This window comes from Halteromyces radiatus (genome assembly GCF_025201355.1).
Source record: "Halteromyces radiatus strain CBS 162.75 chromosome Unknown BX664scaffold_5, whole genome shotgun sequence".
Lineage (NCBI taxonomy): Eukaryota > Fungi > Mucoromycota > Mucoromycetes > Mucorales > Cunninghamellaceae > Halteromyces > Halteromyces radiatus.
Window position 1 is genome coordinate 2,055,887 of NW_026251691.1, and position 20,936 is coordinate 2,076,822.

Sequence of the window (20,936 nt, forward strand, 5' to 3'; positions counted from 1 at the left end):
ACAATTTTTTACAAGTAGAGTGTGGGGGGTGCTAGTTTGAATTATTATTTTCATACTTGTTTTTTTTTCTCTTCCTTTTTTTTTTTTAAACATCAACCAGTTTTGTACAGTGATGATGATGAAAAAAACAAAAACATCTTCACATTCATCGAAATCCGACCATCGATCATCACATCAACCTGTTTCTTATTTAAAATCGACACCATCATCATCATCAACCACTGTACAAACTTTTGACAAAAAGACTAAAAACATCAATCACAACAATAAGGTTGTATCTAGTACGTTTCTCAATGATTCAAATTTTCAACCAACGAATGATGATATTTTCTTTACATCAACAAAAACGATGTTCAATGAATCGCAAAAAAAAAAGAAAGTGGATAATCCATGGAAACCAGAGACAAAAATGGGTGAAGAATATCGACTCCGATCACAAGAAACCGATCTGAATCAATGGTATTTTGATGAATATTCAGGCCTGTATCGACAAATTTTACAAAGAAATATAAAAGATCGACCAAAAGAACGACCTCCATCATCTTCTGATCAACAATCATCATCAACAAGATCACAACAAAAGCAACCAAGCAAAGCATCAGTCTCCATTTCTTCTTTTCCAAATACCACCGATGATCTTTCATTTTCATTCTCATCCTCTTTTTTACAAAAACCAAATTTCGGGGATTTGGGTGATTTACGTCGTTCTTCTTCCACTGATTCCTCTTTTATTGCTACTAATAGACCATCAGCCTCATTTTCTATTTCGTCATCTCTTCAACATCACAATCATCAACGACTACGACCTTTTCCTTGGCCAGAGTCCACTGCTCCTATTTATGGTTGGTGTAAACTAGCAAGACAATCCAATGATCCATCAGGTCAATTAAAGTTATGCAAAAGGTTATTGATCACACTTGCACAAGATGAAGCCATCCATCTACAAGAACATGCTAAATCCTTTCTTGATCATCGACATCATAGTAGTATGGCCATTACCTTATCACTTTCATCGTCTTTGTCTTCTCTCACGCCAGAAAAAGAACATGTTCGAAAAACCATGATGATTGAATGTCTTCGTCTATTGAAACGTCTTAGTGCTGGCCAAGGGTTAGGAAAAGGAGGGGATAGTGAAGCTCAATTTATATTAGCCAATTGTTATGGTATGGGATTATTGGGATTAACGGAGGATCACGCCAAGGCGTTTCAATGGTATGTTCAAGCATCCAAACAAGCTCATCCTGAAGCGACTTATCGTACAGCCGTATGTCATGAATTGGGCATTGGTACTCGAAAGGATGGACAACGTGCCATGGCCTTTTATCGAAAAGCTGCTCATTTGGCTCATGTTGGAAGTATGTATAAATTAGGCATCATCCTTCTTCGTGGTTATTATCATATGACACCTCTACCTCGAGAAGCTATTAGTTGGTTACAACGTGCTGCAAGTCATGCACCGAATAATACACCATCTTTATCATCCTCTCAATCTAGTTACCATAACAACAATAATAACAATAATAATGATAATAAGGATGATGGTGTATTTGGTAATACTTGTGATAATAGTTTTGGTCTTTCTTCCACAGCATCATCTACATCAGCAGCCATAGCAGCAGCAGCATCTATGATCACAGCCAACACGAGTCATCTTATACGACCCAAACATCATGGTGATCAAGCGCCTCATGCTTTACATGCCCTTGCCATGATCCAACTGACAGGGGAAGTAGGAGATGCCACAAGTTTGATTGCCGATCCAGCGTATGCCATGGAATTATTACATCAAGCAGCACAAGGAGGTTATGTACCCAGTCAAGTACAATTAGGACATTGTTATGAACATGGACAATGGGTGACCATGGATGATGCCTTGTCGATCTATTGGTATGCACGAGCTGCCGAACAAGGTAATCCTGAAGGATGTTTAGCACTCAGTGGATGGTATCTGACAGGATCAACCACACAAGGCATATTACGAGCATCTGATCGTGAAGCTTATCTTTGGGCACGTCGTGCTGCTTCTTCTTCCATGCAAGCCACTGAACCATGGACCATTGCCAAAGCTTATTTTGCTGTGGCCATGTATACCGAGCGAGGCATTGGTACTACTGTTGATAAAGAAAAAGCAAGACAATGGATGTCAAAAGCGGCTGCCTTGGGTCATGTAGGAGCAAGACATTGTTTGTCGACCATGAAGAAGAAAAAAACAATAAAAGAAGATGATCAAGAATCAATAGAACATATAGATCAAAAAGAAAAAATAATTCATATTCCAAACAAAAAAGAAGAAATAAGTTCTAAATGTATCATCATGTAGATTAATTCTTCATTATAATTAAAAAAAAAAAATAAATAAATAAATAATGTATATTTTCTTTTTTTTTTTTTTTTTTTTTTTTGTTCTCAAATAGTCTCTTCAATATATACATTAAATAAAGTATATATCAGTTTTTTTTTTTAAATGACTATAAAGAAAAAAGATATATTCTGACCACCGTACAATCCCTTTGAATGTGTTGAATATTTAAACAGAAAAGGGAAATAAAAAGTGGAGTTGATTTTTTTTTTTTTTTTTGGGATTGATCCAGCTCAAAAGATCTTTAAATTTGATTAGTAACTTGTGGGTCACACGATCCAATGTAAAAGAAAAATCAAAAGTTTTTTTTTTTTTCTTTCTTTCTTTCTTTCTTTTTTTTTTTTTTTTTTTTTTTTTAAATCAAAATGACAAATAAAATAGCAAATCATAATTATTCCAAAAGAACAATTCCTAAAGATGGTTTTAAAACATTTGATTCTTTTTATCCATATTATTTATCTGAACATTGTAATCAAACAAATCGACGTTTACATCTTATTGGTAATTTTTATATTTATAAAATAATAATAATAATAATAAATTATATATATAGGAACATCCATTTCAAATATATTAATAATTTTATCTATACTTCGAAAAAGACCTAATTTAATTTTGATTGGTATTATTCAAGGTAAAATAATAATAAATAATATTTGCATTACCTAATTTGAATAGATCGCCGCTTACTCATATTAAATTCTTTAAGGTTATGTATGGGCATGGATTGGTCATTTTATTTTTGAGAAAAAGTAAAAGTTAAAAAAACATTTATTATTATTAAAATTATATTCATTCATTTTTTTTTATTATATTATATATAGTAAACCTGCTACTTTCAAATATCCTTTCTATTCTTTGAGAGGTGATTTCAAAATGTGGGCAGAGGTTGTTTCTGGAAAGCGTACTTTTTAATTTTATTTTTTTTTTTAAATAAAAAAAAAAAATATCATACTTTTTTTCTTTTTTTCTTTCTTTGTCTCTTTTTTTTTTTTTTAATATCATCATTAATAATGTCGACTACTTCTGTGAGTCGACCACTTCATTTACGACTTTTATTCCCTCACCTTCTCACACTTCCTAAAACCGATCCTAGACGTAACGCCACACCTGTAATTACTCAGTCTCCAGCCATTGATCAAGAACTTTTCATGTATATGGCTTTATTGATGAGAGACTTTATTCATCCTTGGTATCATTTAGTGACTCAAGATCAAGATTTAACTGATGCTATTGTAGATATTCTTACTGGTGTAGTACAACATTTAGAAAAAAGGTGTTGTCAACAGGTAATCTTTCTTTCTTCTTTTTTTTTTTATCTTATCTAATTTCTTCTTTCATCCCTATTAGGTAGATTGGACTGAACTACTTTTAGTAAGTATTCCAAAACTACTTACACTTCATTGGCGTGATTATCGACAAGCAAAGATACGACTTCATATGAATCATGCTAGTGGTATCAACACTTTAGATGGTTTATTTCATGGAATGCAACCACATATTGCCATGCAAGTTGATGAACAGGAATATAGACGACAACTGACTGATGCAGTTTTATCTCTTTTATTGGATAAAAACGATTACAAGAATGATTCATTTCGTTTACTTTTACGAGAAATCTTATCCAATATTGTTTTATCAAGTTTAACCGAAACATTAACAGATCCTTATACTATCCATATGATCATTTGCAAGGTAAATTTTAAATCTTTATATAATATTATTTATTCATTATTATTATTATTATTATTTATATTTAGTTACTTCAAGGTTATGATCCATTGTTGGATACATTAGAATCATCGGGACAGTTTGCTGGGACTTATTTTAGTGCTTTGACACATGATCAAATTACTACTGATACAACACCATTACAGGAAACCAAGAGACAGGAAGAAGAGAATACATCGGAACAACATAATCCTGGTTTAGTCTCCAAATTAAGACAACTACAGGAACAACAAAAAGAAGAACGATTACAACAAGGAGTAGGCGATCCATATGACGATTTAACCACCAATAATAATAACAATTCCTCATCATCATTATCATCCTCACAAAAACTTTTCTCTTTTGGTTACATCGCTCTTCAAGTTATATTATCACCCTTTCGTTCACTCTATTTTTATCTTCAAGCAGTATTGACTCATTCTCAGCAACGATATCACAAAGTAAATCGGCATCAAAAGAAAACACGGCATGTACGACTGATTGAACCTACCATGAAATTTTTACGTGTGGCATTTTTGGTGGATGATCGACCAATTGTACAATGGGGTTGGCAAATGATTGCTATGTTTTTATGGCCTATTCTAAGAGTATTTGGTGGTGGTTTATTGATTGATAAGTAAAAATAATAATAATAACTAAAAAAAAAAAGTTGTTTCTATTAACATTTTTTTTTTTTTTTGGGATGATAGATTTCTAGAACAAACGATTCTTCATGTACTTAGTGAACCTTTCTTAGTATTTTATTTAAGACTAGGAAGAGATTTATTATGGCCTGAGGGAACTTTGATTCAACGTGGACCAACAGTGACGCCATTACAACGAGAACAAATGCGAATCCGAGCAGAACGTTTATTAGTGATTGCATTACCTCAACCTTTAGGTCGAACATTATTTGGTACAGATGATTTGAATCAATTACAATCTCATCTTCATGATACTTTGGCTCCTTTACAACATAAATATATCAACAAACATCTCATGTATCTTTTGATTGATTTGGTGATTGCCAAAGTATTTCCTGAATTGATCGATCATCATTCTTTTGTAGTTTAGAACTTTGTATATATTCCGTCCTTCTCATTTTTACCAATAAAGGAATTCCCTCTTTTTTTTTTTGGATCTCTTCTCCTTTTTCCCCGTTTTAGATTGAACTCGAACCTTTTTTTTGCGGTATTTAAAAGATGTCAACTTTTCTTTTTCTTTTCCTTTTCTTTCATTTTCCCTTCTCCTTTTTTTATATTCTATATTACTTTCTTGGTATGATCCGTCCTACCAAACGTTCAGTCATTGGATTTTTATTGACTGCAACATGTATTTCAGCCATTGTTAGTATACGTTATTCTATTCAATGGGTGTTCACCTCTTCAGCCACACCTACTCCTGTAGATCCTTCACCATCAACTACAACCTCTATAACACCAACTCCAACAGAAACTTCATCAATACGATATCAACAAGATTATACCACAATGACTGTCTATCTTATTGGCCTATGTGTTATTTATTGTCTCCTCTTCATCAACACTCGGTATCGACCATTCTCAAGACTTCAGACCCATCATGACATGGAATCTCAGCAAGGGGTGCTTTTTCGGCAAAAGCGACGGTATAGTTCCATGTACCTGATCTGGCGACGATGGTGGCTATATGAAATCCGGTGTTTCGACTTGACTTTGGTAGTAGGACGATATGTGATTGTGTTGGTCATGATCGCCTTCCATATCGTGATGGTTGTCTGGCCCATCTATTCTTCGGACGATCCTTCTACACAATATCAACAGATCAGTAATGGCACAGCTCAACTTGCTCTGGTGGATTTTACTTTGGCCATTGCCCTGTCGGTACGGACATCGGTTGTTTGGCGAGCGATTGGTTTATTCAATGGACCTGCGACTTTACCTTGGCATCGATGGTTTGCTCGTTGCGGTGTGGTATGTATAGCTTATCATGGAACCTTCCAATGGACCAAACATTACTATCGGCATTATTGGATTCAGTCTATAGACAATAATAATAATAATATCACGTTGGCTGATCTCTTGGTATGGAGTCCTCAATATGTCAGCGGGCTTCTGATGGCGTTTTGTCTCGTCATTCTTTTCTTGGGTTCCCATCCATTGGTTCGTACAAAATGGTACCGAGTCTTCCGATTATCTCATGTTTCAGCATTCATCGGCTTGGTCTTGTTAGGTGGATGGCATCATTGGGCATTTGCGGTATTCTATGCGGCTGTGGTCTTTTTTTGGTTGATGGATGTAGTGTATCGCTGGCGAACCACTTGTCTGTCTACTGTCTTATCATTAGAACCTGTTGTTGATGGTGTCGTCAAATTACAAGTCTCCGTCCTTCCTCCTAATAATAATCGTTCATCATGGCAACAACGAAAATTACTTTTACCTGGACAATATGTTTTTTGTTCTTTTTATGGTTCCATATGGAAAGATCTTTTATGGCCTCATCCGTTTTCTATTAGTCGTGTGGATTATTTAGGTATGTATATTTTTTTTTTATATCAAAACTTTTAGAATGACCGAACTCATACATATTTTTTTTTATGAAAATATAGAAGACAAGATGATCAATCATGCTGAAGTATTCACTTTTTATATCAAATCCAATGGAAAACAAACAACTCAATTATACGATGCAGCAAGAAATCAAACAAAATGGCCTTCAGTACGGATCAGTACTCCTTTAGGTGATCCATTATATTATAGTGATGAAAGAGATATATATGAAGGTTATCCAGTGGTGGTATTAATAGCTGAAGGGATTGGAATCACTCCATGGATATCTGTATTACAAGCACTGGCAACAGCGACAACAACCGACAACAACAACAATATGATGACAAAACATATTTATATGATATGGACAGTACGGGATGTTGAGATGTTTAATCAATTGAAAAAGGATATGGAAGCTATGATGACAACCATAGAAACAACGTTCATCACATCTGATGATAGAGGCAAAGAATCCATTCGACTTTATCTACATTGGGATATTTATGTGACAAGACCAAAAACAACCAGGCAACAAGATGATAATGAAGATGATGAAGGATTCTCGTCTACATTACCATCAACATCCACATTACAACTTCATCATGGTCGACCTCATTATCCTACCGTTTTGGATACCATTCGAACTCATCATATAGATCAAGATGTGGCTCTTGGGATCTGTGCTCATGAAGATTCTATTCAAATCTGTGGAAATCTTGCTCGAAGCTCCAAATTCAGTCACGCAAATGCCTTTTGGAATATCAAATCAGAACGTTTCGAATTTTAGTAATATTTAGATAACCCCCCCCCCCACATTAGTTTATATATCTTTTTTTTTTTGAAAAAAAAAATAAAAATAAAAATAAAAATAAAAATCATTTCTCTTTTTATCAAAACAAATATTATAGTGTACAAAAAAAAGAAAAGTTTATTTCAATTCATTTATATAATATATCGTTTATCAAAGAAAGATAGTACAACTCATATTAATGAGAGGGAGTGGGAGGATGTTGCTTGCCACCCTTGTGATGTTTCTTGCCACCTTTGTGATGTTTGCTACCAGAGCGCTTCTTGGCTTCATGACCAGCAGGAGCTTGGGGAACAGCACGTTTAGTGTGATGCTTCTTGCCACCCTTGTGATGTTTCTTGCCACCTTTGTGATGAGGAGTAGGAGAGGCATGGTGAACACTAGCGGCATCAGCGACAACGTCACGCTTACCATGACTACCACTAACAGCAGAGGTGTGATGTTTCTTTCCAGAACCATGATGCTTCTTGTCACCTTTGTGATGAGGAGTAGGAGAGGCATGGTGGACACTAGCAGCATCGGCGACAACATCACGCTTACCATGACCAGTGGGATGATGCTTACTACCATGATGTTTCTTGTCACCTTTGTGATGAGGAGTAGGAGAGGCATGATTGACACTAGCAGCAGTAGCATCACGCTTACCATGACCAGTGGGGTGATGTTTACCAGATTTATGATGAGTAGCATTATGAGCAGCATTGTCAAGACCACGTTCAGCCATAGCAAAATGGCTTTCTTCACATTGACCAACAGCGACAAAGGCTAAAATACAGGCAGCAATCAAAGCGTTGAATTTCATTTTCTTATTGATAAGGAATGGGAGAGTTTTTGTTTTTTGAATATATAAAAAAAAAAAAAAGAATAATAATAATAATAATAAAAAAAGATGAATGTTCCTTTTTATATTTAAAAAAAAAAAAAGACAGCGTGCCAAAAAAAGGATCGACCTATCAGCATCACCCCGCCAATTCAAATTTGCCCAAACATGGTAAAATGATCACCTTTGTGAAACATAAAACTTTATGTAACCTGCATTCTTTGAGAAACATAGCATAACAATATAACCGCTTAATAGGCTATTATCAACTAAGCCAGTGTTCAAAGTCTTTTTTATTTACTGATCATGTTCTACTTTTTATTTTTAGCTTTTTTTTTTTTTGCCAAGACAAATCAATTAACAACCATTTACTTTTACAAAAAGATGATCGCCCTTGATTACTGTTCTTTTTTTTTTTTGGTGATACATATTAGTACATATGGTTTCAAGATAAGATCATATCATTTTTCCCAATTTTTATATCATATTAGAACACCTCCTTAATGAACAAAGTAAAAAAAAAAAAAAAAAAAAAAAAAAAAAATGCCCAAAAAAGGATCATTTTCTTTTGGGTGGCACAGACAGTATACATCAAATATTTGAATTTTTTTTCTCCTTTTTTTTTTTATGAAGGATCTTATCGATCTTTGATATTATTAGAGATCAGAATAAAGAACCATACCAATCAAGATAAAAAAAGTCACAAGCATGAAACATTAGCATGAGTCTAGTTCTGGTTACCCCACTTTTTTATATTGATCTAGCCTGGTCTTGGCAAAAACATCAAAAAAATAAAAAAAAAAAAATAAAAATAAAAATAAAAAATAAAAATAAAAAATAAAAATAAAAAGTTTTTAGCATTGAAACTAGTTGATGATAGTAACAGACTAGTGTCTTTTTTTTTGTCTTGTTTACATCATATGTATGTTCAATAAATAAATAATATACTATTATTAAAACTGCCTATTCTTAGCCAAGCATGGGAAAAAGGCTCTCTGCACCCAAAAAAGGAAATGCGAAGGCTCTTTTTTTTGTTGTTGACAGTAAAGATAAACAAAAAAAAAATATGTTCAGCATTAAGTTAAAAGAAAACAAAAGGATAGTAAAGGAAACCAATAATAATAATGATAATAATAGAAGATAGATGAGAATGGCGGATGGTTGATAAGTGATGATAGTACGGTGATTGAAACCCCTAATAACACTGTAGTGACAATGGTAGGAAAAAAAAAATAAGAAATAAAAAAAATACAAGAATACTGAATAGTTTTATTGAAGGAAAATATAAAATAGAATATAAAATAGAATATACTTTGTCAAGTAAACTAATTCCAAGTCAAAACACCAACTATCAATAAAAGAATCACTATAGAGAATCAAAACTGAAAAACACCATTTTTTAATAAATAACGCATTGAATCACACACAAACGTAGTACCCCCAGTCAGACAAGGTAGATACCGTTGGAAAAATAAGAATCTAAGAAATATAAAGGTCATCCTAAAAAAAAAAAAAAAAAAAAAAAAGAAAGGTCAGTATATCTTATCAAACAGGCAGACCATATACTTAACCCAATACGATTTGATCATATTCTTCCAGCTCTTGATCAGCACGCACCTTGATGGCAAAGAAAAACACCATTAACATCCATTTCACTTAATCTTGTCAATATTGGATAAGTTTTGATACCGTAGATTGTAAACCAAGCCATGCCTATAAGATCTTTAGGTGCATTCTTTTTTATATGTTCTCTACGCACACTTTAATCCAGAGCAAAAAAAAAAAAAAAAATCGATTTCAAAAGATAAAAAAGGAGTTCGTTTAGCGAATACCGGATTTTCATGAGATGGTTGTGTAATCACGTTGATAATAGATCAAATAATTGGCCCAGGTCGATTGTTGTTTTCCATAAATTTACTTTTGGTCATTCAAGGTCAGCAACTTTCCAAATGTTATTCAGGTAATCAGTGTGGGACGCATCAACTATTGAAGTAGTACATAAATGGATAGGTTGTGCTGCATTGTACCACTTCAAAGTCTAAAAACGGGTTCAAAATACCAAGACCTTCATGGGTGGAATCAAGACAGACGATGAGATATTGTTATCAAAAAAGATGTCACCAGAAATCTGCGCTGTATTGTTTCTAATTTGCTCTACGTCTGGTTGTTTGCTTTTCGACATTCTATTGCAAGAAGAAGGATTGACTTGTTTTCGTCCTCTTGTTCACTTTATTGTGATTCATATTGCTTCTGCCCACAAAAAACCACTAAATAAAAAAAAAAAAAAAAAAAAAAAGAGATATGATTTTAATGATTATGTTCGAATATTGTTGATTCCTTTTGACCACTTTACCGGCGCATTCATCACTGGATAATTTAAATGGCGTGACCATTAGCATGACCTTCCTACGACCTATTCTGAGCTGATTACTACCAAAAAAGATTAATAAGAGAGAGAGAAGTAACTTTTAGATGTTGTCGACTTACATTGACTGCGGGAACTTTTCTTCGATCCAAACACTTGATTCAACCCAGTTGCTGACAGAAGGCCAAACCATTGATTTCTGTTGGTGACATCATAAGGCAAGGTTGTTGTTGGAAATATGAGTACTCACCAGTCTTGAACAATGACATTGGTTAGGAAAGAATTAATGGAAAATAAGAAAGAAACAACAAAAATCAATTTTACGCGTCCCGATTTTTTATTTTATGCTGAGCTCAAAATCAAAGAAGCATATTGATCGATAAGGCGCTCTTTTTTTTTTTTTTAATATTCTGGTAAATTTACTGATTTTTCTTTTTGCATTAAACGTGGCTAAAGGTGTGCATCTGTTTATACTTTTGTATCCCACTCAAAAAGGATCATCATTGTACCAAATTTGAATTGAACATCGATGAAATCATTCTCTTTCAATTGTATTAATAATGACTTATACATTACCCCTCAATTTATAGAGTAAATTAACATTGGAATATCGTCATTCTCTCATAAATGACTTCATCAACAATAGGAATCATGGTATAAAAACATCAAAGGGTTAAATAGTAAGTTTTTTTTATTAGGATGGTCGATTTTGTAAAAAAAAAAAAAAAAAAAAATAAAAAATAAAAAAAAAAAAACATTTGATCACTTGGGGAGGGCACTTTGTGGACAATCACTACCAGCTACCCATTCGTGACCTGTACAACCAGACATATTTTCACAGTGAACTGAAGATTTTGCTGAACCGACTACAAAACAACCAAATCCATCATCATGTAATTTGTTCCTAAAAGCTAAAGCATAGTCTGAACCTGACTTATGTTCATCACTATCACCGTAACACCAATAATCACAATAACCTAGATTATCACCAGCTCCATAAAAACATACTTGTTCACATGCTTCAACATTCCTGTTAAAAATAGTAATTATAGTAAAAATAAAGATAAATAGAAAAACAGAAACCATTTTCATTTTTGTTAAGATAATAATGAAAATTCTTTTTATTATATTTATTATTCGATTTTTATATATGCCAAGAAAAAAATAAAGAAACGCCTTTTTTGTGTATTTAATTAAACTATATATGGACATTAAAACTCAAGACGTAAATTTTAAATGCAAGACTCCTTTTTATAAAGAATAAAATTATCGGATCAGCGTATTCCGTAACCATATGCGTAAAAATAAAACTAAAGAGTGTATTCACAAACAAAAGAATGAAAAGTACAGTACATCAAAAGATGGAATCAATTGTATTGACGTGCAACAAAGTAGTAGAAATAAAAATAAAAGTTTTATTAAACAAAAGAATGTCTGGGATCAAGACACGGACGTTTTTTAGTTTTCATCTTTTTTAGATGCAAGTGTCAAAGGAGTATTCCATTGATTATCAATGTTTGCTCTTGTGATGATACCTTGATCAAGCCATTTTTTAATAACTTCATCAACAATAGGTATCATAGTATCAGGTAAAGGATATTGTCTTTATAACAAGTTTTACCTTCAGGTGTATTTAATTCTACAATCGATTCAGGTATCGTACAGAATGATCCTTCGGGAATAGATTGATTTTTGTCCATGCTTATTTTTATTTTTTCTTGGAATACTTTTCTTTCGGATGATGATCCTGCAGGGGGAATCATCAGGAGTGGGTATGTCGATATGTTCTTCGACATTTGGTTGGATGTTAGCATCATATGATACTGCCAAGTCTTGTAAGTATATACCTAGTTTATTCATTAAATCAGTGCCTATTACACATTCATAACAATCATTTGTGGGTAAATCCATGATTTCAAGCTGATGATTAGTATGACTCCGATCATGATAAATTTTTAAATTTGTTTCCAATTCTTTTCGTTTTTGTTTCTTTTTCTGCTAAGTTTATATGACCTTTATTTATTGTTAAATAATTTATATTATTTTTTATAACAAAGTTTTTATCTAAGGCGCTAAAAGTACTACCAGTGTTAACCAGGGCAAAAGTCCTATGATTCTCTATGGTAATAGGTACGACAATAGAATTATTTTTTAGGTTATTTACTTCTTTATTTTTATTTTTTATAGCAGCACTTTTTAGGTACTTACATTCAGAGTCATGAACGGAGAGGTCTTCCATATTAACATCAATATGTTCATTGACTTTATCTTCCAGTTTCTTTATATTTTTTGATATTTTTTCTTTTTCCAGCTTCATAATACGCATCTTTTTCTGATGGAGTTCTCTGGCAGCTTTATCTTGGATATATTCCTGACAACGATGTTCTTTTGAGTATTGACGTGTGCAAGAAGTACACTTGCCAGCTGACTTTAGTTCTTGTATCTGTTTATAGTTGAAGGGTTTATCGTTAATGGAGGGCAAACCATGATGAATGTTTGAACGTTCTTGATTTTTATGTTTTTTGGACTGGTTGAATTTTTGATGAACACTTTTTCTTTTGTTATTCTTGAATTTTTTTTTTCGTTCTTCTTGAGTATCATCAGAATCATCATCTGACATATTACGTTGAGGAACATATAGAGCTGGTAATTTCCTTCGCATGAAGTCTACCGTCAATTCGATTTTATCATCCAGATCTGTTGAGATATCTGAGTATGGAAAGAGCATGGAAATGAAATCTATAGATCTTTTGATTGGTATAAAAGCATCAACGGGTTAAATAGTAAGTTTTATTAGGATGGTTGATTTTGTAAAAAAATAAAAACATTTGATCACTTGTGGGAGGCACTTTCTGGACAATCACTACCAGCCCACCATGAGTGGCTTCTACAATTAGACATACCCGGACAGTGAACTGAAGTTTCTGCTGAACCTTCTACAGTGCAACCACGACCTAATGCATCCTTAAAATTATAAGCATAGTCTGAACCTGAATTATGTCCTCCACTATCAGCTTGACACCAATAATCACAATAACCTAGACCATCACCAGCTCCATAAAAACATACTTGTTCACATGCTTCAACGTTCCTGTTAAAAATAGTAATTATAGTAAAAATAAAGATAAATAGAAAAACAGAAAAGTTAACCATTTTCATTTTTGTTAAGATAATAATGAAAATTCTTTTTATTATATTTATTATTCGATTTTTATACTTTTTTTTTGTTTATGTACGCCAAGAAAAAAAAAATAAAGAAATGCCTTTTTTGTGTTGAATTAAACTATATATGGAAATTAAAACTCAAGACGTAAATTTTAAATGCAAGACTCCTTTTTATAAAGAATAAAATTATCGGATCAGCGTGTTCCGTAACCATATGCGTAAAATAAAACTAAGGAGTGTATTCACAAACAAAAGAATGAAAAGTACATCAAAAGATGGAATCAATTATATTGACGTGCAACAAAGTAGTAGAAATAAAAATAAAAGTTTTATTAAACAAAAGTATGTCTGGGATCAAGGTACGGACGTTTCTTAGTTTTCATCTTTTTTAGGTGCAAGTGTCAAAGGAGTATTCCATTGATTATCAATGCATGTGCTTGTGATGATACCTTGATCAAGCCATTTTTTAATAACTTCATCAACAATAGGCATCATGGTATCAGGTAAAGGATATTGTCTTTTATAACAGGTTTTACCTTCGGGGGTATTTAATTCTACAATCGATTCAGGTATCGTACAAAATGATCCTTTGGGAATGGATTGATTTTTGTCCATGCTTATTTTTATTTTTTCTTGGAATACTTTTCTTTCGGATGATGATCCTGCAGGGGGGAATTATCAGGTGTAGGGATATCCATATGTTCTTTCCACATTGGGTTGAACATGTGTATCATGTGATACTGCTAAGCCTTGTAAGTATATACCTAGTTTATTCATTAAATCAGTGCCTATTACACATTTATCACCATCATCGGTGGGCGGTCATGATAAATTTTTAAATTTTTTGTTTTTCCAATTCTTTTTGTTTTCTTTTCTTCTACTACTAGACTTATATAACCTTTATTTATTTTAACATGATTTATATTATTTTTTACAATAAATTTTTTATCTATGCCTGTAAAAGTACTGCCAGTATCTACCAAAGCAAAAGTTTTCACGTTTTCTATGATAACAGGTACAATGATAGAATTGTTTTTTAGGTTATTGACTTTTTACTTTTGTTTTTTATAGCAGCACTTTTTAGGTACTTACATTCAGAATCGTTTACGGATAGATCCTCCATGTTTACGTCTACATGTTCATTGACTTTATCTTCCAGTTTTTTTTATATTTTTTGATAGCTTTTCGTCTTCCAACTTCATGGCACGCATCTTTTTTCTTGTGGATTTCTCTTGCCGCCTTATCTTGAATATATTCACTGCAGCGATGCTCCTTGGAGTAGTTTTTTGTGCAAGAGGTGCATTTACCGGCCAACTTTAACTCTTGGATTTGTTTGAAGTTAAAGGGTTTATCTTCAATTGTAGGTAAGTGTTTTGTGTTTTGGACTTTGGGTCTTTTGTCCTGGTATTTGAATTTTTTGGAGTAATCCATATTTTTGTTGTGATGATGATTTGACTGATGATTTTTTCTTTTGTTGTTTTTGTAACTTTTAGGTTCTTCATCGATATCTCATCTGATTCATATGTCTCTGGTATATATAGAATAGGTAGTTTTCTTCTAATAAAATCTACATTCAATTCTGTTCTACCATCGATCTCAGATATTTGTGAATAACTTTGTTGTATAGCTCCAGCGACTTCTTTGTATTTCGATTTATATAAAATGTTCAATACTCTGTCATCAAAGGCTACACCATCAGGGATTCCAGCATTGATTAGGTTGTTCATGAAGCGGTCAGCAAAATCAACAGGTGATTCTCTGTTTTTAACCTTCATTTTTTGTATTTTAGTAAGGTAAGCACTTTTAGAATGTTTGCCTCCATACTTGTTTTTGATGATCACTTTGGCATCTTCCCATGTGATATCTTTATTTTTTAGTTCAGTATTATACCATGTCAATCGATCATGATTATGAATAACTGTACTAACAAAACATCGTTTCCAATGCATGTTCTGATCAATTTCGTGTTGATGTAGAATTGCTTCAAAACAATCTATGAAATGATCAACGGTGCTATAAGCTGCTTTGTCTTCCTTCAGGTTTGTATCATATTTCAATTGAAGTATGGATAGACCATGAGGAATTTGAAATTTTAAATCATTACTTGATTTTCATGATTTAATCTTTTATGTACTTCTTTAGATTTTAGGTGTTGTTCGATATGAACACGAACATTAGCCAATTGACGAGAAACAGCAAGTGCTTCATCATTAGCGACACCGTTGATGATGAAATCATCACTCTTTTTGATCAATTCATTCTCGATACTTGATTGTTAACGTTGTTGTTGTTCATCTTGATTATCTTGATTGTAAGTTGAAAAATTCACTGAAAAAATTGTGGAATCAGGTGTATTTGTAGTATGGAAAATCAATATAATAAAGTAGACAGTTGATAAGTCAGTGAGATTCCTTTCTACTTTTTTATAGCAGCACTTTTTAGGTATTTACATTGATATAGATAGAAATTTTAAAAACGGAGAAAAAAAGTTCAGTGAGATTCCCTTTTAGCTTTTATTTTTATTACAACTAGTTTGCTATATGTCAATGGAACTGATTTTTACCGATGTGTCATTCTTTGGGATGTACTTTTATTTATTTAGATTGTTGAATATGTTCTTAATATCTTGCCAATATATCTTATAAGTACAAGATTCGATAATACGACAAGGGTGATTATTACTTTTTTTTTCTCTCTATGATGATCACGCTATGAACATGATTTTTGATAATGTTGGATAATGGATGACCGTGATCTTAAAGAAAGAAGGAAATCATAAAAAAAAAAAAAAAAAAAAAAAAAAGACTTTATTTCAATTCAAATATTCATCTTAACACTATAAGAAAACGAAATGAGAAGAAGGACCAAAAAAAAAAAAAAAAAAGGTAATATAACCAACTATCTTAATGAGAAGGCTTCTTAGGAGGTTGTTTCTTCTTCTTAGGATCATTCACAGGAGCGGGTTTTTTCTTGGAATCAACGGCACGCTTGCCATGCTTTTTTTCACCTTGTTGAGGAGGAGGAGGAGGAATAACAGAGGATGACGGACGAGGAGGTTGACCACGTTCGGGAGCCTTATCAGCTACTTCACGCTTGTCTTGACCAGCAGGCTTCTTGTCATCATGCTTAGGAGGAGGAGGGACAACAGAGGAAGAAGGACGAGGAGGTTGGCCATGTTCAGGTACTTCACGCTTGCCATGTTTCTTTTCACCTTGTTGAGGAGGAGGAGGAGGAGGAACAACAGAGGAAGAAGGACGAGGAGGTTGACCATGCTCAGGTACTTCACGCTTGTCATGTTTCTTTTCACCATGTTGAGGACGAGGAGGAGGAACAGCAGAGGAAGAAGGATGAGGAGGTCGACCATGTTCAGGTACTTCACGCTTGCCATGTTTCTTTTCACCTTGTTGAGGAGGAGGAGGAGGAGGAATGACAGAGGATGAAGGAGGAGGAACAACAGAGGAAGAAGGACGAGGAGGTTGACCATGTCCAGGTACTTCACGCTTGTCATGTTTCTTTTCACCTTGTTGAGGAGGAGGAGGAGGAATAACAGAGGATGAAGGACGAGGAGGTTGACCATGTTCAGGCACTTCACGCTTGTCTTGACCTGGATGATGCTTCTTTCCACCCTTGATAGGAAGAGGAGATGGGCTAGGATGGGCACCGAGAGGAGATGGGTTACCAAGAGCATGTTCACCAGCGGCAACTGGAACACCTTCAGCATGTCCAACAGCGATAAAGGACAAAATACAGGCAGCAATAACAGCGTTGATCTTCATTTTATTGATTTGATTGATTGAGATTTGTTTGGAATAATGATAAAAAAAAAGGCCGATTCAATCATCCTTTATATACCCATTGAATTAAAAAAAAATGTGTGTGAAACGCGATCTCGATTCACCCAGTAAAGGGTAAATCAAAGCTGAAATCTGTACACCGCCAATTGCGTCAAAGACTATCATCCAATGATACTTTCTTTCAGCATCTGTTGCATAAAAAGGAATAGCTCTAAAGGAACTGAAGAAGCTGGGAAAGTTTTTTTTTTTTTTTTGTCTTAGTTGGTATTAGTTTCTCTTTCTCATTAACATCTTTTCCCCCACAAATTATCTTATTTTTAGAAAACTTTGCCAAGACAAATCAATTCATGTTGTACCTCTTTATGATTATCATCTTAATGTTCATATTATATAGCATTTGATACCCAATTGAGCAAAAAAAAAAAAAAAAAAAAAAAAAAGATAATGATACATTCGAAAGACAGGAATGGTTCATCTATTTTTTTTTTATTTATTGTTGCAAAACGTATAATCATCTAATGGTTTAAAATCAATACAAGGATTCTTTTGACCAGCTATAAAAGAAATACAGTCTGTCGGTAAAACCTGGAATGGTTATCACTTGGCAGCCATGGAAATGCAAGTCTCTCCAAAAAGGATATTTTAATTTTCGGTTGACATCTTTTGTCTTACCCAAATGTCTGTATTCCTTGGTGATAATGATACATCGTTTGTCTCTCTCTCTCTCTCTCTCTCTCTTTTTTTTTTTTTTTTTTTTTTGTAATATCAATTATTTTTTTAAAAAAATGATAGAATGAGATGATGACATGATTGATCTAGACAAGGATAACAATCAATGAAAACCCATTGTCCAGACCAAGATGATGATGATGATAACATAGCAAACAAGGTATGAAACCAGATATTTGGTTACAGACTTGATTTTATTTTTTAATATGCAATAAAAGGCAACCTTTGCAGGATATAAATAAAACAATTGTCGTTTTCTTGGCAATCTAATAAGAAAAAAAAAAAAGAGATGGATCCAAGGAACCGGAACAAAAATTCATTGAATTACCGATCTAAGTTTCTGTCATTTTCACATCTGATAATTTCAAACCTTTATCATGATGCTCATTCATCATCATCATAGAGTTATAATTGAATGTTAACCAACATGATTTATTGATCAGTTATAGAAGAATAGTATTTGTAGATCAATTGTAGTTGTTGATCATCATCCATTCATAATAATGACAATCTCCAGCTGATAATGAAAGCATGAAAAAAAAAGGGCAAATAAAAAATTTGACATACCAGGTCAGCAGACTTCTTTCTTTTTGGCCTCTTTTCCTTTTTCGGTTGTATCATTTTACCGCTTCTCCCCACCAGAAAAAAAATCCATGGAGCAGAATAATCGGCCCTTCCCGATCTAGATATGATTCGTCTCCGCTGAAGCTTATACTTTGCATGACTTCCAAAGGATAAAGGTATAGCTTTGAATTGTTCTATTTTTTAATCATTAGCGGAGAAGAATAAAAAAAAGGTAAGTTGCAAAGGTAAAAGAATAAACGAGAAGTATGTAGTATGTGTTGAATGAGAATTAAAAAAAAAAATAGTTGCACGGCACAAGCAGATTTTAGTAGTAGTAATTAGAGCAGATAGATGATGATGGATATGAACAAAATCCTGTAAGATCTGAAATGTTCGAAATTTATACCTTTTTTTTTAATCATCAAACAAAGAATCATTCTTTTTCAACCATCAACATTCATTTGTCCATGACCATTTCATATCATTCACTTTTCTATAAAAAAAAAAAAAAAGAAGGACATCGCAGAGAAGGAAAAATAAACGAGATTCATGAAAAAGAAAAAAACCGGTACAAAAAAGAATATTGTTGAGAAAAGAAAAGGTTGTGTTAGTTCGAATGAAAAAAAAATGACCTATATTTATTTATGAACTGCGTTCGATGTACATGAAGTAGAAATGGACACTCTCTTTTTTTTTTTTTTAACAAAGATGACAGCTCAATGGCTAAATAAGGAAAATAATTCCATCCACCTATTGAAGAACATGAAACTGTGAAATGATTCTTTTGAGTCTGTGTATTCTAAGGAAAAGCAAAAGATTACAGTCAAATTTGATGATTTCTTTTTAGATCATATATTGAATCATTACTTGAGGCAGTCCCAAAACTTCACCAAGGACGGAGCTGATAAAACGTCAAGATTCCGTGGATACGCAAGGGCTATGTGAACTATTAAAATCAAAAAAAAACCCTAGTCAAAAAAAGCATGGATCAAATAATCATATATACCACATCATCTCTATGGAAAAAAAGAGAGCAGTTTTTCAAAAAGTCATAATAAACAAGCATATTTTTTATTTTCAAACAAAATGAGAAGGGTGGAAAGAAAAAAAATTCAAACAAATAAAAAACGAAAAGAGAAAAAAAAAAAAGAGTCTATATTTACAAAACAAAAAGGGGAAATCTTCAACTAACTAACTAACTAACTCACTCTAATAATGATCCCATTCAACTTCCAATTACTTATCCCTCAGTGTACAGCTTTATGTTCATTCACACGATCATCAGGTAACTGAAGTACGGCTAAAAGTTGAGCATCTGGAGCATTACGTTGTTTACGTCTTTCTTCTTCATCTTCACCCAAATAGATCGAGAGACCAGCAGAAGCCATCAAGACACCAATAGTAGCTGCTTGTGCATACATACGAGCTTGAACCAATTTTTGTTGTGTGCTGAGATAACGATTGGAAAATGAAAATCCTAAAGCTGCTACCATAGAAAGAGCCCAAGTACAACCTATTATTAAAAAAAAAAAGGAAACGATGAGTATCTTTAGTTTTTTTTTTTGTTTTCCTTGCTTCTTTTTTTTTTTTTTTTTTTACCAATCACACTCCAACGGTTTTCATTCAAGTAAATCAAAGCACGATCAAACGATCCAACAGGTTGTTTATCAAATCTAGCTTTTTGTAAATTCAAATACATTTCTTCATCCATATAACCAAGTTCTCTATTTTCATAACTAGTGATAGCTCGATCCGCTCCAAACAAAAACCCAGATGCAGCACCTAATTAGACAAAAAAAAAAAAAATAGAGTTGAGCTTTAGCTTTTTTTTTTTTTATTTATTATTTTACCAGCTACCATCATGGAAGATTTTAGAGGAGTAGATAAGGCTTGAAAATTAGGAGAACGTTTCAAAGCAATCATAGTGGCAATAGCACCAAGACCAAAACCAATAGCAGCTCCTCGAGCACCATAAGTCAAACCAATACGTTCACTTTCATCTAATTGTTGTTCATTCAAATGTTTGGTCATTTTTAGGTATGTAATAAAAAAAAAAAAGTTATATGAAAGAGAAAGAAAGAAAAGAAAGAATAA

At 33.1% G+C, this 20,936-nt stretch overlaps 9 protein-coding genes across 9 annotated transcripts; 5 read left to right on the forward strand and 4 right to left on the reverse strand.

Annotated features, from left to right (window-relative positions):
* Nucleotides 1–175: 175 nt before the first annotated feature.
* Nucleotides 176–2,320, forward strand: BX664DRAFT_299658 (uncharacterized protein; the record flags this gene model as incomplete). The annotated part of the gene is made up of 4 exons (XM_051542315.1): nt 176–601; nt 824–903; nt 988–1,448; nt 1,683–2,320. The coding sequence occupies exons 1-4, from the start codon at nt 350–352 to the stop codon at nt 2,318–2,320; spliced, it is 1,431 nt and encodes a 476-aa protein (XP_051399433.1). The 5' UTR covers nt 176–349.
* A 387-nt stretch (nt 2,321–2,707) lies between these two features.
* BX664DRAFT_336724 (uncharacterized protein) lies at nt 2,708–3,330 on the forward strand. The gene is made up of 4 exons (XM_051546129.1): nt 2,708–2,860; nt 2,913–2,993; nt 3,069–3,111; nt 3,184–3,330. The coding sequence occupies exons 1-4, from the start codon at nt 2,725–2,727 to the stop codon at nt 3,272–3,274; spliced, it is 351 nt and encodes a 116-aa protein (XP_051399434.1). The 5' UTR covers nt 2,708–2,724; the 3' UTR covers nt 3,275–3,330.
* A 13-nt stretch (nt 3,331–3,343) lies between these two features.
* On the forward strand, nt 3,344–5,202 carry BX664DRAFT_336727 (uncharacterized protein). Its single transcript, XM_051546130.1, has 2 exons — nt 3,344–4,054; nt 4,120–5,202. Exons 1-2 carry the CDS (start codon nt 3,800–3,802, stop codon nt 4,708–4,710), a joined length of 846 nt encoding a protein of 281 aa, XP_051399435.1. The 5' UTR covers nt 3,344–3,799; the 3' UTR covers nt 4,711–5,202.
* A 22-nt stretch (nt 5,203–5,224) lies between these two features.
* Nucleotides 5,225–7,410, forward strand: BX664DRAFT_360269 (uncharacterized protein). The gene is made up of 2 exons (XM_051548150.1): nt 5,225–6,580; nt 6,657–7,410. Exons 1-2 carry the CDS (start codon nt 5,272–5,274, stop codon nt 7,382–7,384), a joined length of 2,037 nt encoding a protein of 678 aa, XP_051399436.1. The 5' UTR covers nt 5,225–5,271; the 3' UTR covers nt 7,385–7,410.
* Nucleotides 7,411–7,435: 25 nt separating this feature from the next.
* Nucleotides 7,436–8,264, reverse strand: BX664DRAFT_165093 (uncharacterized protein). Its single transcript, XM_051539956.1, has 3 exons — nt 7,991–8,264; nt 7,751–7,879; nt 7,436–7,639 (listed from the first exon to the last, which is right to left on the reverse strand). The coding sequence occupies exons 1-3, from the start codon at nt 8,205–8,207 to the stop codon at nt 7,584–7,586; spliced, it is 402 nt and encodes a 133-aa protein (XP_051399437.1). The 5' UTR covers nt 8,208–8,264; the 3' UTR covers nt 7,436–7,583.
* Nucleotides 8,265–12,576: 4,312 nt separating this feature from the next.
* On the reverse strand, nt 12,577–13,754 carry BX664DRAFT_336734 (uncharacterized protein; the record flags this gene model as incomplete). Its single annotated transcript, XM_051546131.1, has 2 exons — nt 12,799–13,754; nt 12,577–12,708 (listed from the first exon to the last, which is right to left on the reverse strand). A coding segment is annotated over exon 1 (518 nt), but the record flags the coding sequence as incomplete, so codon positions are not given.
* An 831-nt stretch (nt 13,755–14,585) lies between these two features.
* Nucleotides 14,586–16,050, reverse strand: BX664DRAFT_387142 (uncharacterized protein; the record flags this gene model as incomplete). Its single annotated transcript, XM_051549367.1, has 4 exons — nt 14,586–15,156; nt 15,243–15,788; nt 15,860–15,997; nt 16,024–16,050. 4 exons carry the CDS (start codon nt 16,048–16,050, stop codon nt 14,887–14,889), a joined length of 981 nt encoding a protein of 326 aa, XP_051399439.1. The 3' UTR covers nt 14,586–14,886.
* Nucleotides 16,051–17,274: 1,224 nt separating this feature from the next.
* BX664DRAFT_336750 (uncharacterized protein) lies at nt 17,275–17,553 on the forward strand (the record flags this gene model as incomplete). The annotated part of the gene is made up of 1 exon (XM_051546132.1): nt 17,275–17,553. The coding sequence occupies exon 1, from the start codon at nt 17,331–17,333 to the stop codon at nt 17,550–17,552; it is 222 nt and encodes a 73-aa protein (XP_051399440.1). The 5' UTR covers nt 17,275–17,330.
* Nucleotides 17,554–19,641: 2,088 nt separating this feature from the next.
* Nucleotides 19,642–20,873, reverse strand: BX664DRAFT_374784 (uncharacterized protein; the record flags this gene model as incomplete). Its single annotated transcript, XM_051548703.1, has 3 exons — nt 19,642–20,355; nt 20,442–20,624; nt 20,693–20,873. The coding sequence occupies 3 exons, from the start codon at nt 20,871–20,873 to the stop codon at nt 20,090–20,092; spliced, it is 630 nt and encodes a 209-aa protein (XP_051399441.1). The 3' UTR covers nt 19,642–20,089.
* Nucleotides 20,874–20,936: the final 63 nt, after the last annotated feature.

What these genes read in the sequence shown, in the direction of transcription:
- BX664DRAFT_336727 (XM_051546130.1), top strand. Translation starts at nt 3,800, where the DNA reads ATGAATCATGCTAGTGGTATCAACACTTTAGATGGTTTATTTCATGGA. An exon ending in TCCATATGATCATTTGCAAG is followed by an intron (nt 4,055 to 4,119) that starts GTAAATTTTAAA and finishes ATTTATATTTAG; the next exon opens with TTACTTCAAGGTTATGATCC.
- BX664DRAFT_336724 (XM_051546129.1), top strand. Translation starts at nt 2,725, where the DNA reads ATGACAAATAAAATAGCAAATCATAATTATTCCAAAAGAACAATTCCT. An exon ending in TCGACGTTTACATCTTATTG is followed by an intron (nt 2,861 to 2,912) that starts GTAATTTTTATA and finishes TTATATATATAG; the next exon opens with GAACATCCATTTCAAATATA. An exon ending in CATTTTATTTTTGAGAAAAA is followed by an intron (nt 3,112 to 3,183) that starts GTAAAAGTTAAA and finishes TATTATATATAG; the next exon opens with TAAACCTGCTACTTTCAAAT.
- BX664DRAFT_165093 (XM_051539956.1), bottom strand. Translation starts at nt 8,207, where the DNA reads ATGAAATTCAACGCTTTGATTGCTGCCTGTATTTTAGCCTTTGTCGCT. An exon ending in TCCTACTCCTCATCACAAAG is followed by an intron (nt 7,880 to 7,990) that starts GTGACAAGAAAC and finishes CTCATCACAAAG; the next exon opens with GTGACAAGAAGCATCATGGT. An exon ending in TCCTACTCCTCATCACAAAG is followed by an intron (nt 7,640 to 7,750) that starts GTGGCAAGAAAC and finishes AACATCACAAAG; the next exon opens with GTGGCAAGAAACATCACAAG.
- BX664DRAFT_360269 (XM_051548150.1), top strand. Translation starts at nt 5,272, where the DNA reads ATGTCAACTTTTCTTTTTCTTTTCCTTTTCTTTCATTTTCCCTTCTCC. An exon ending in TAGTCGTGTGGATTATTTAG is followed by an intron (nt 6,581 to 6,656) that starts GTATGTATATTT and finishes ATGAAAATATAG; the next exon opens with AAGACAAGATGATCAATCAT.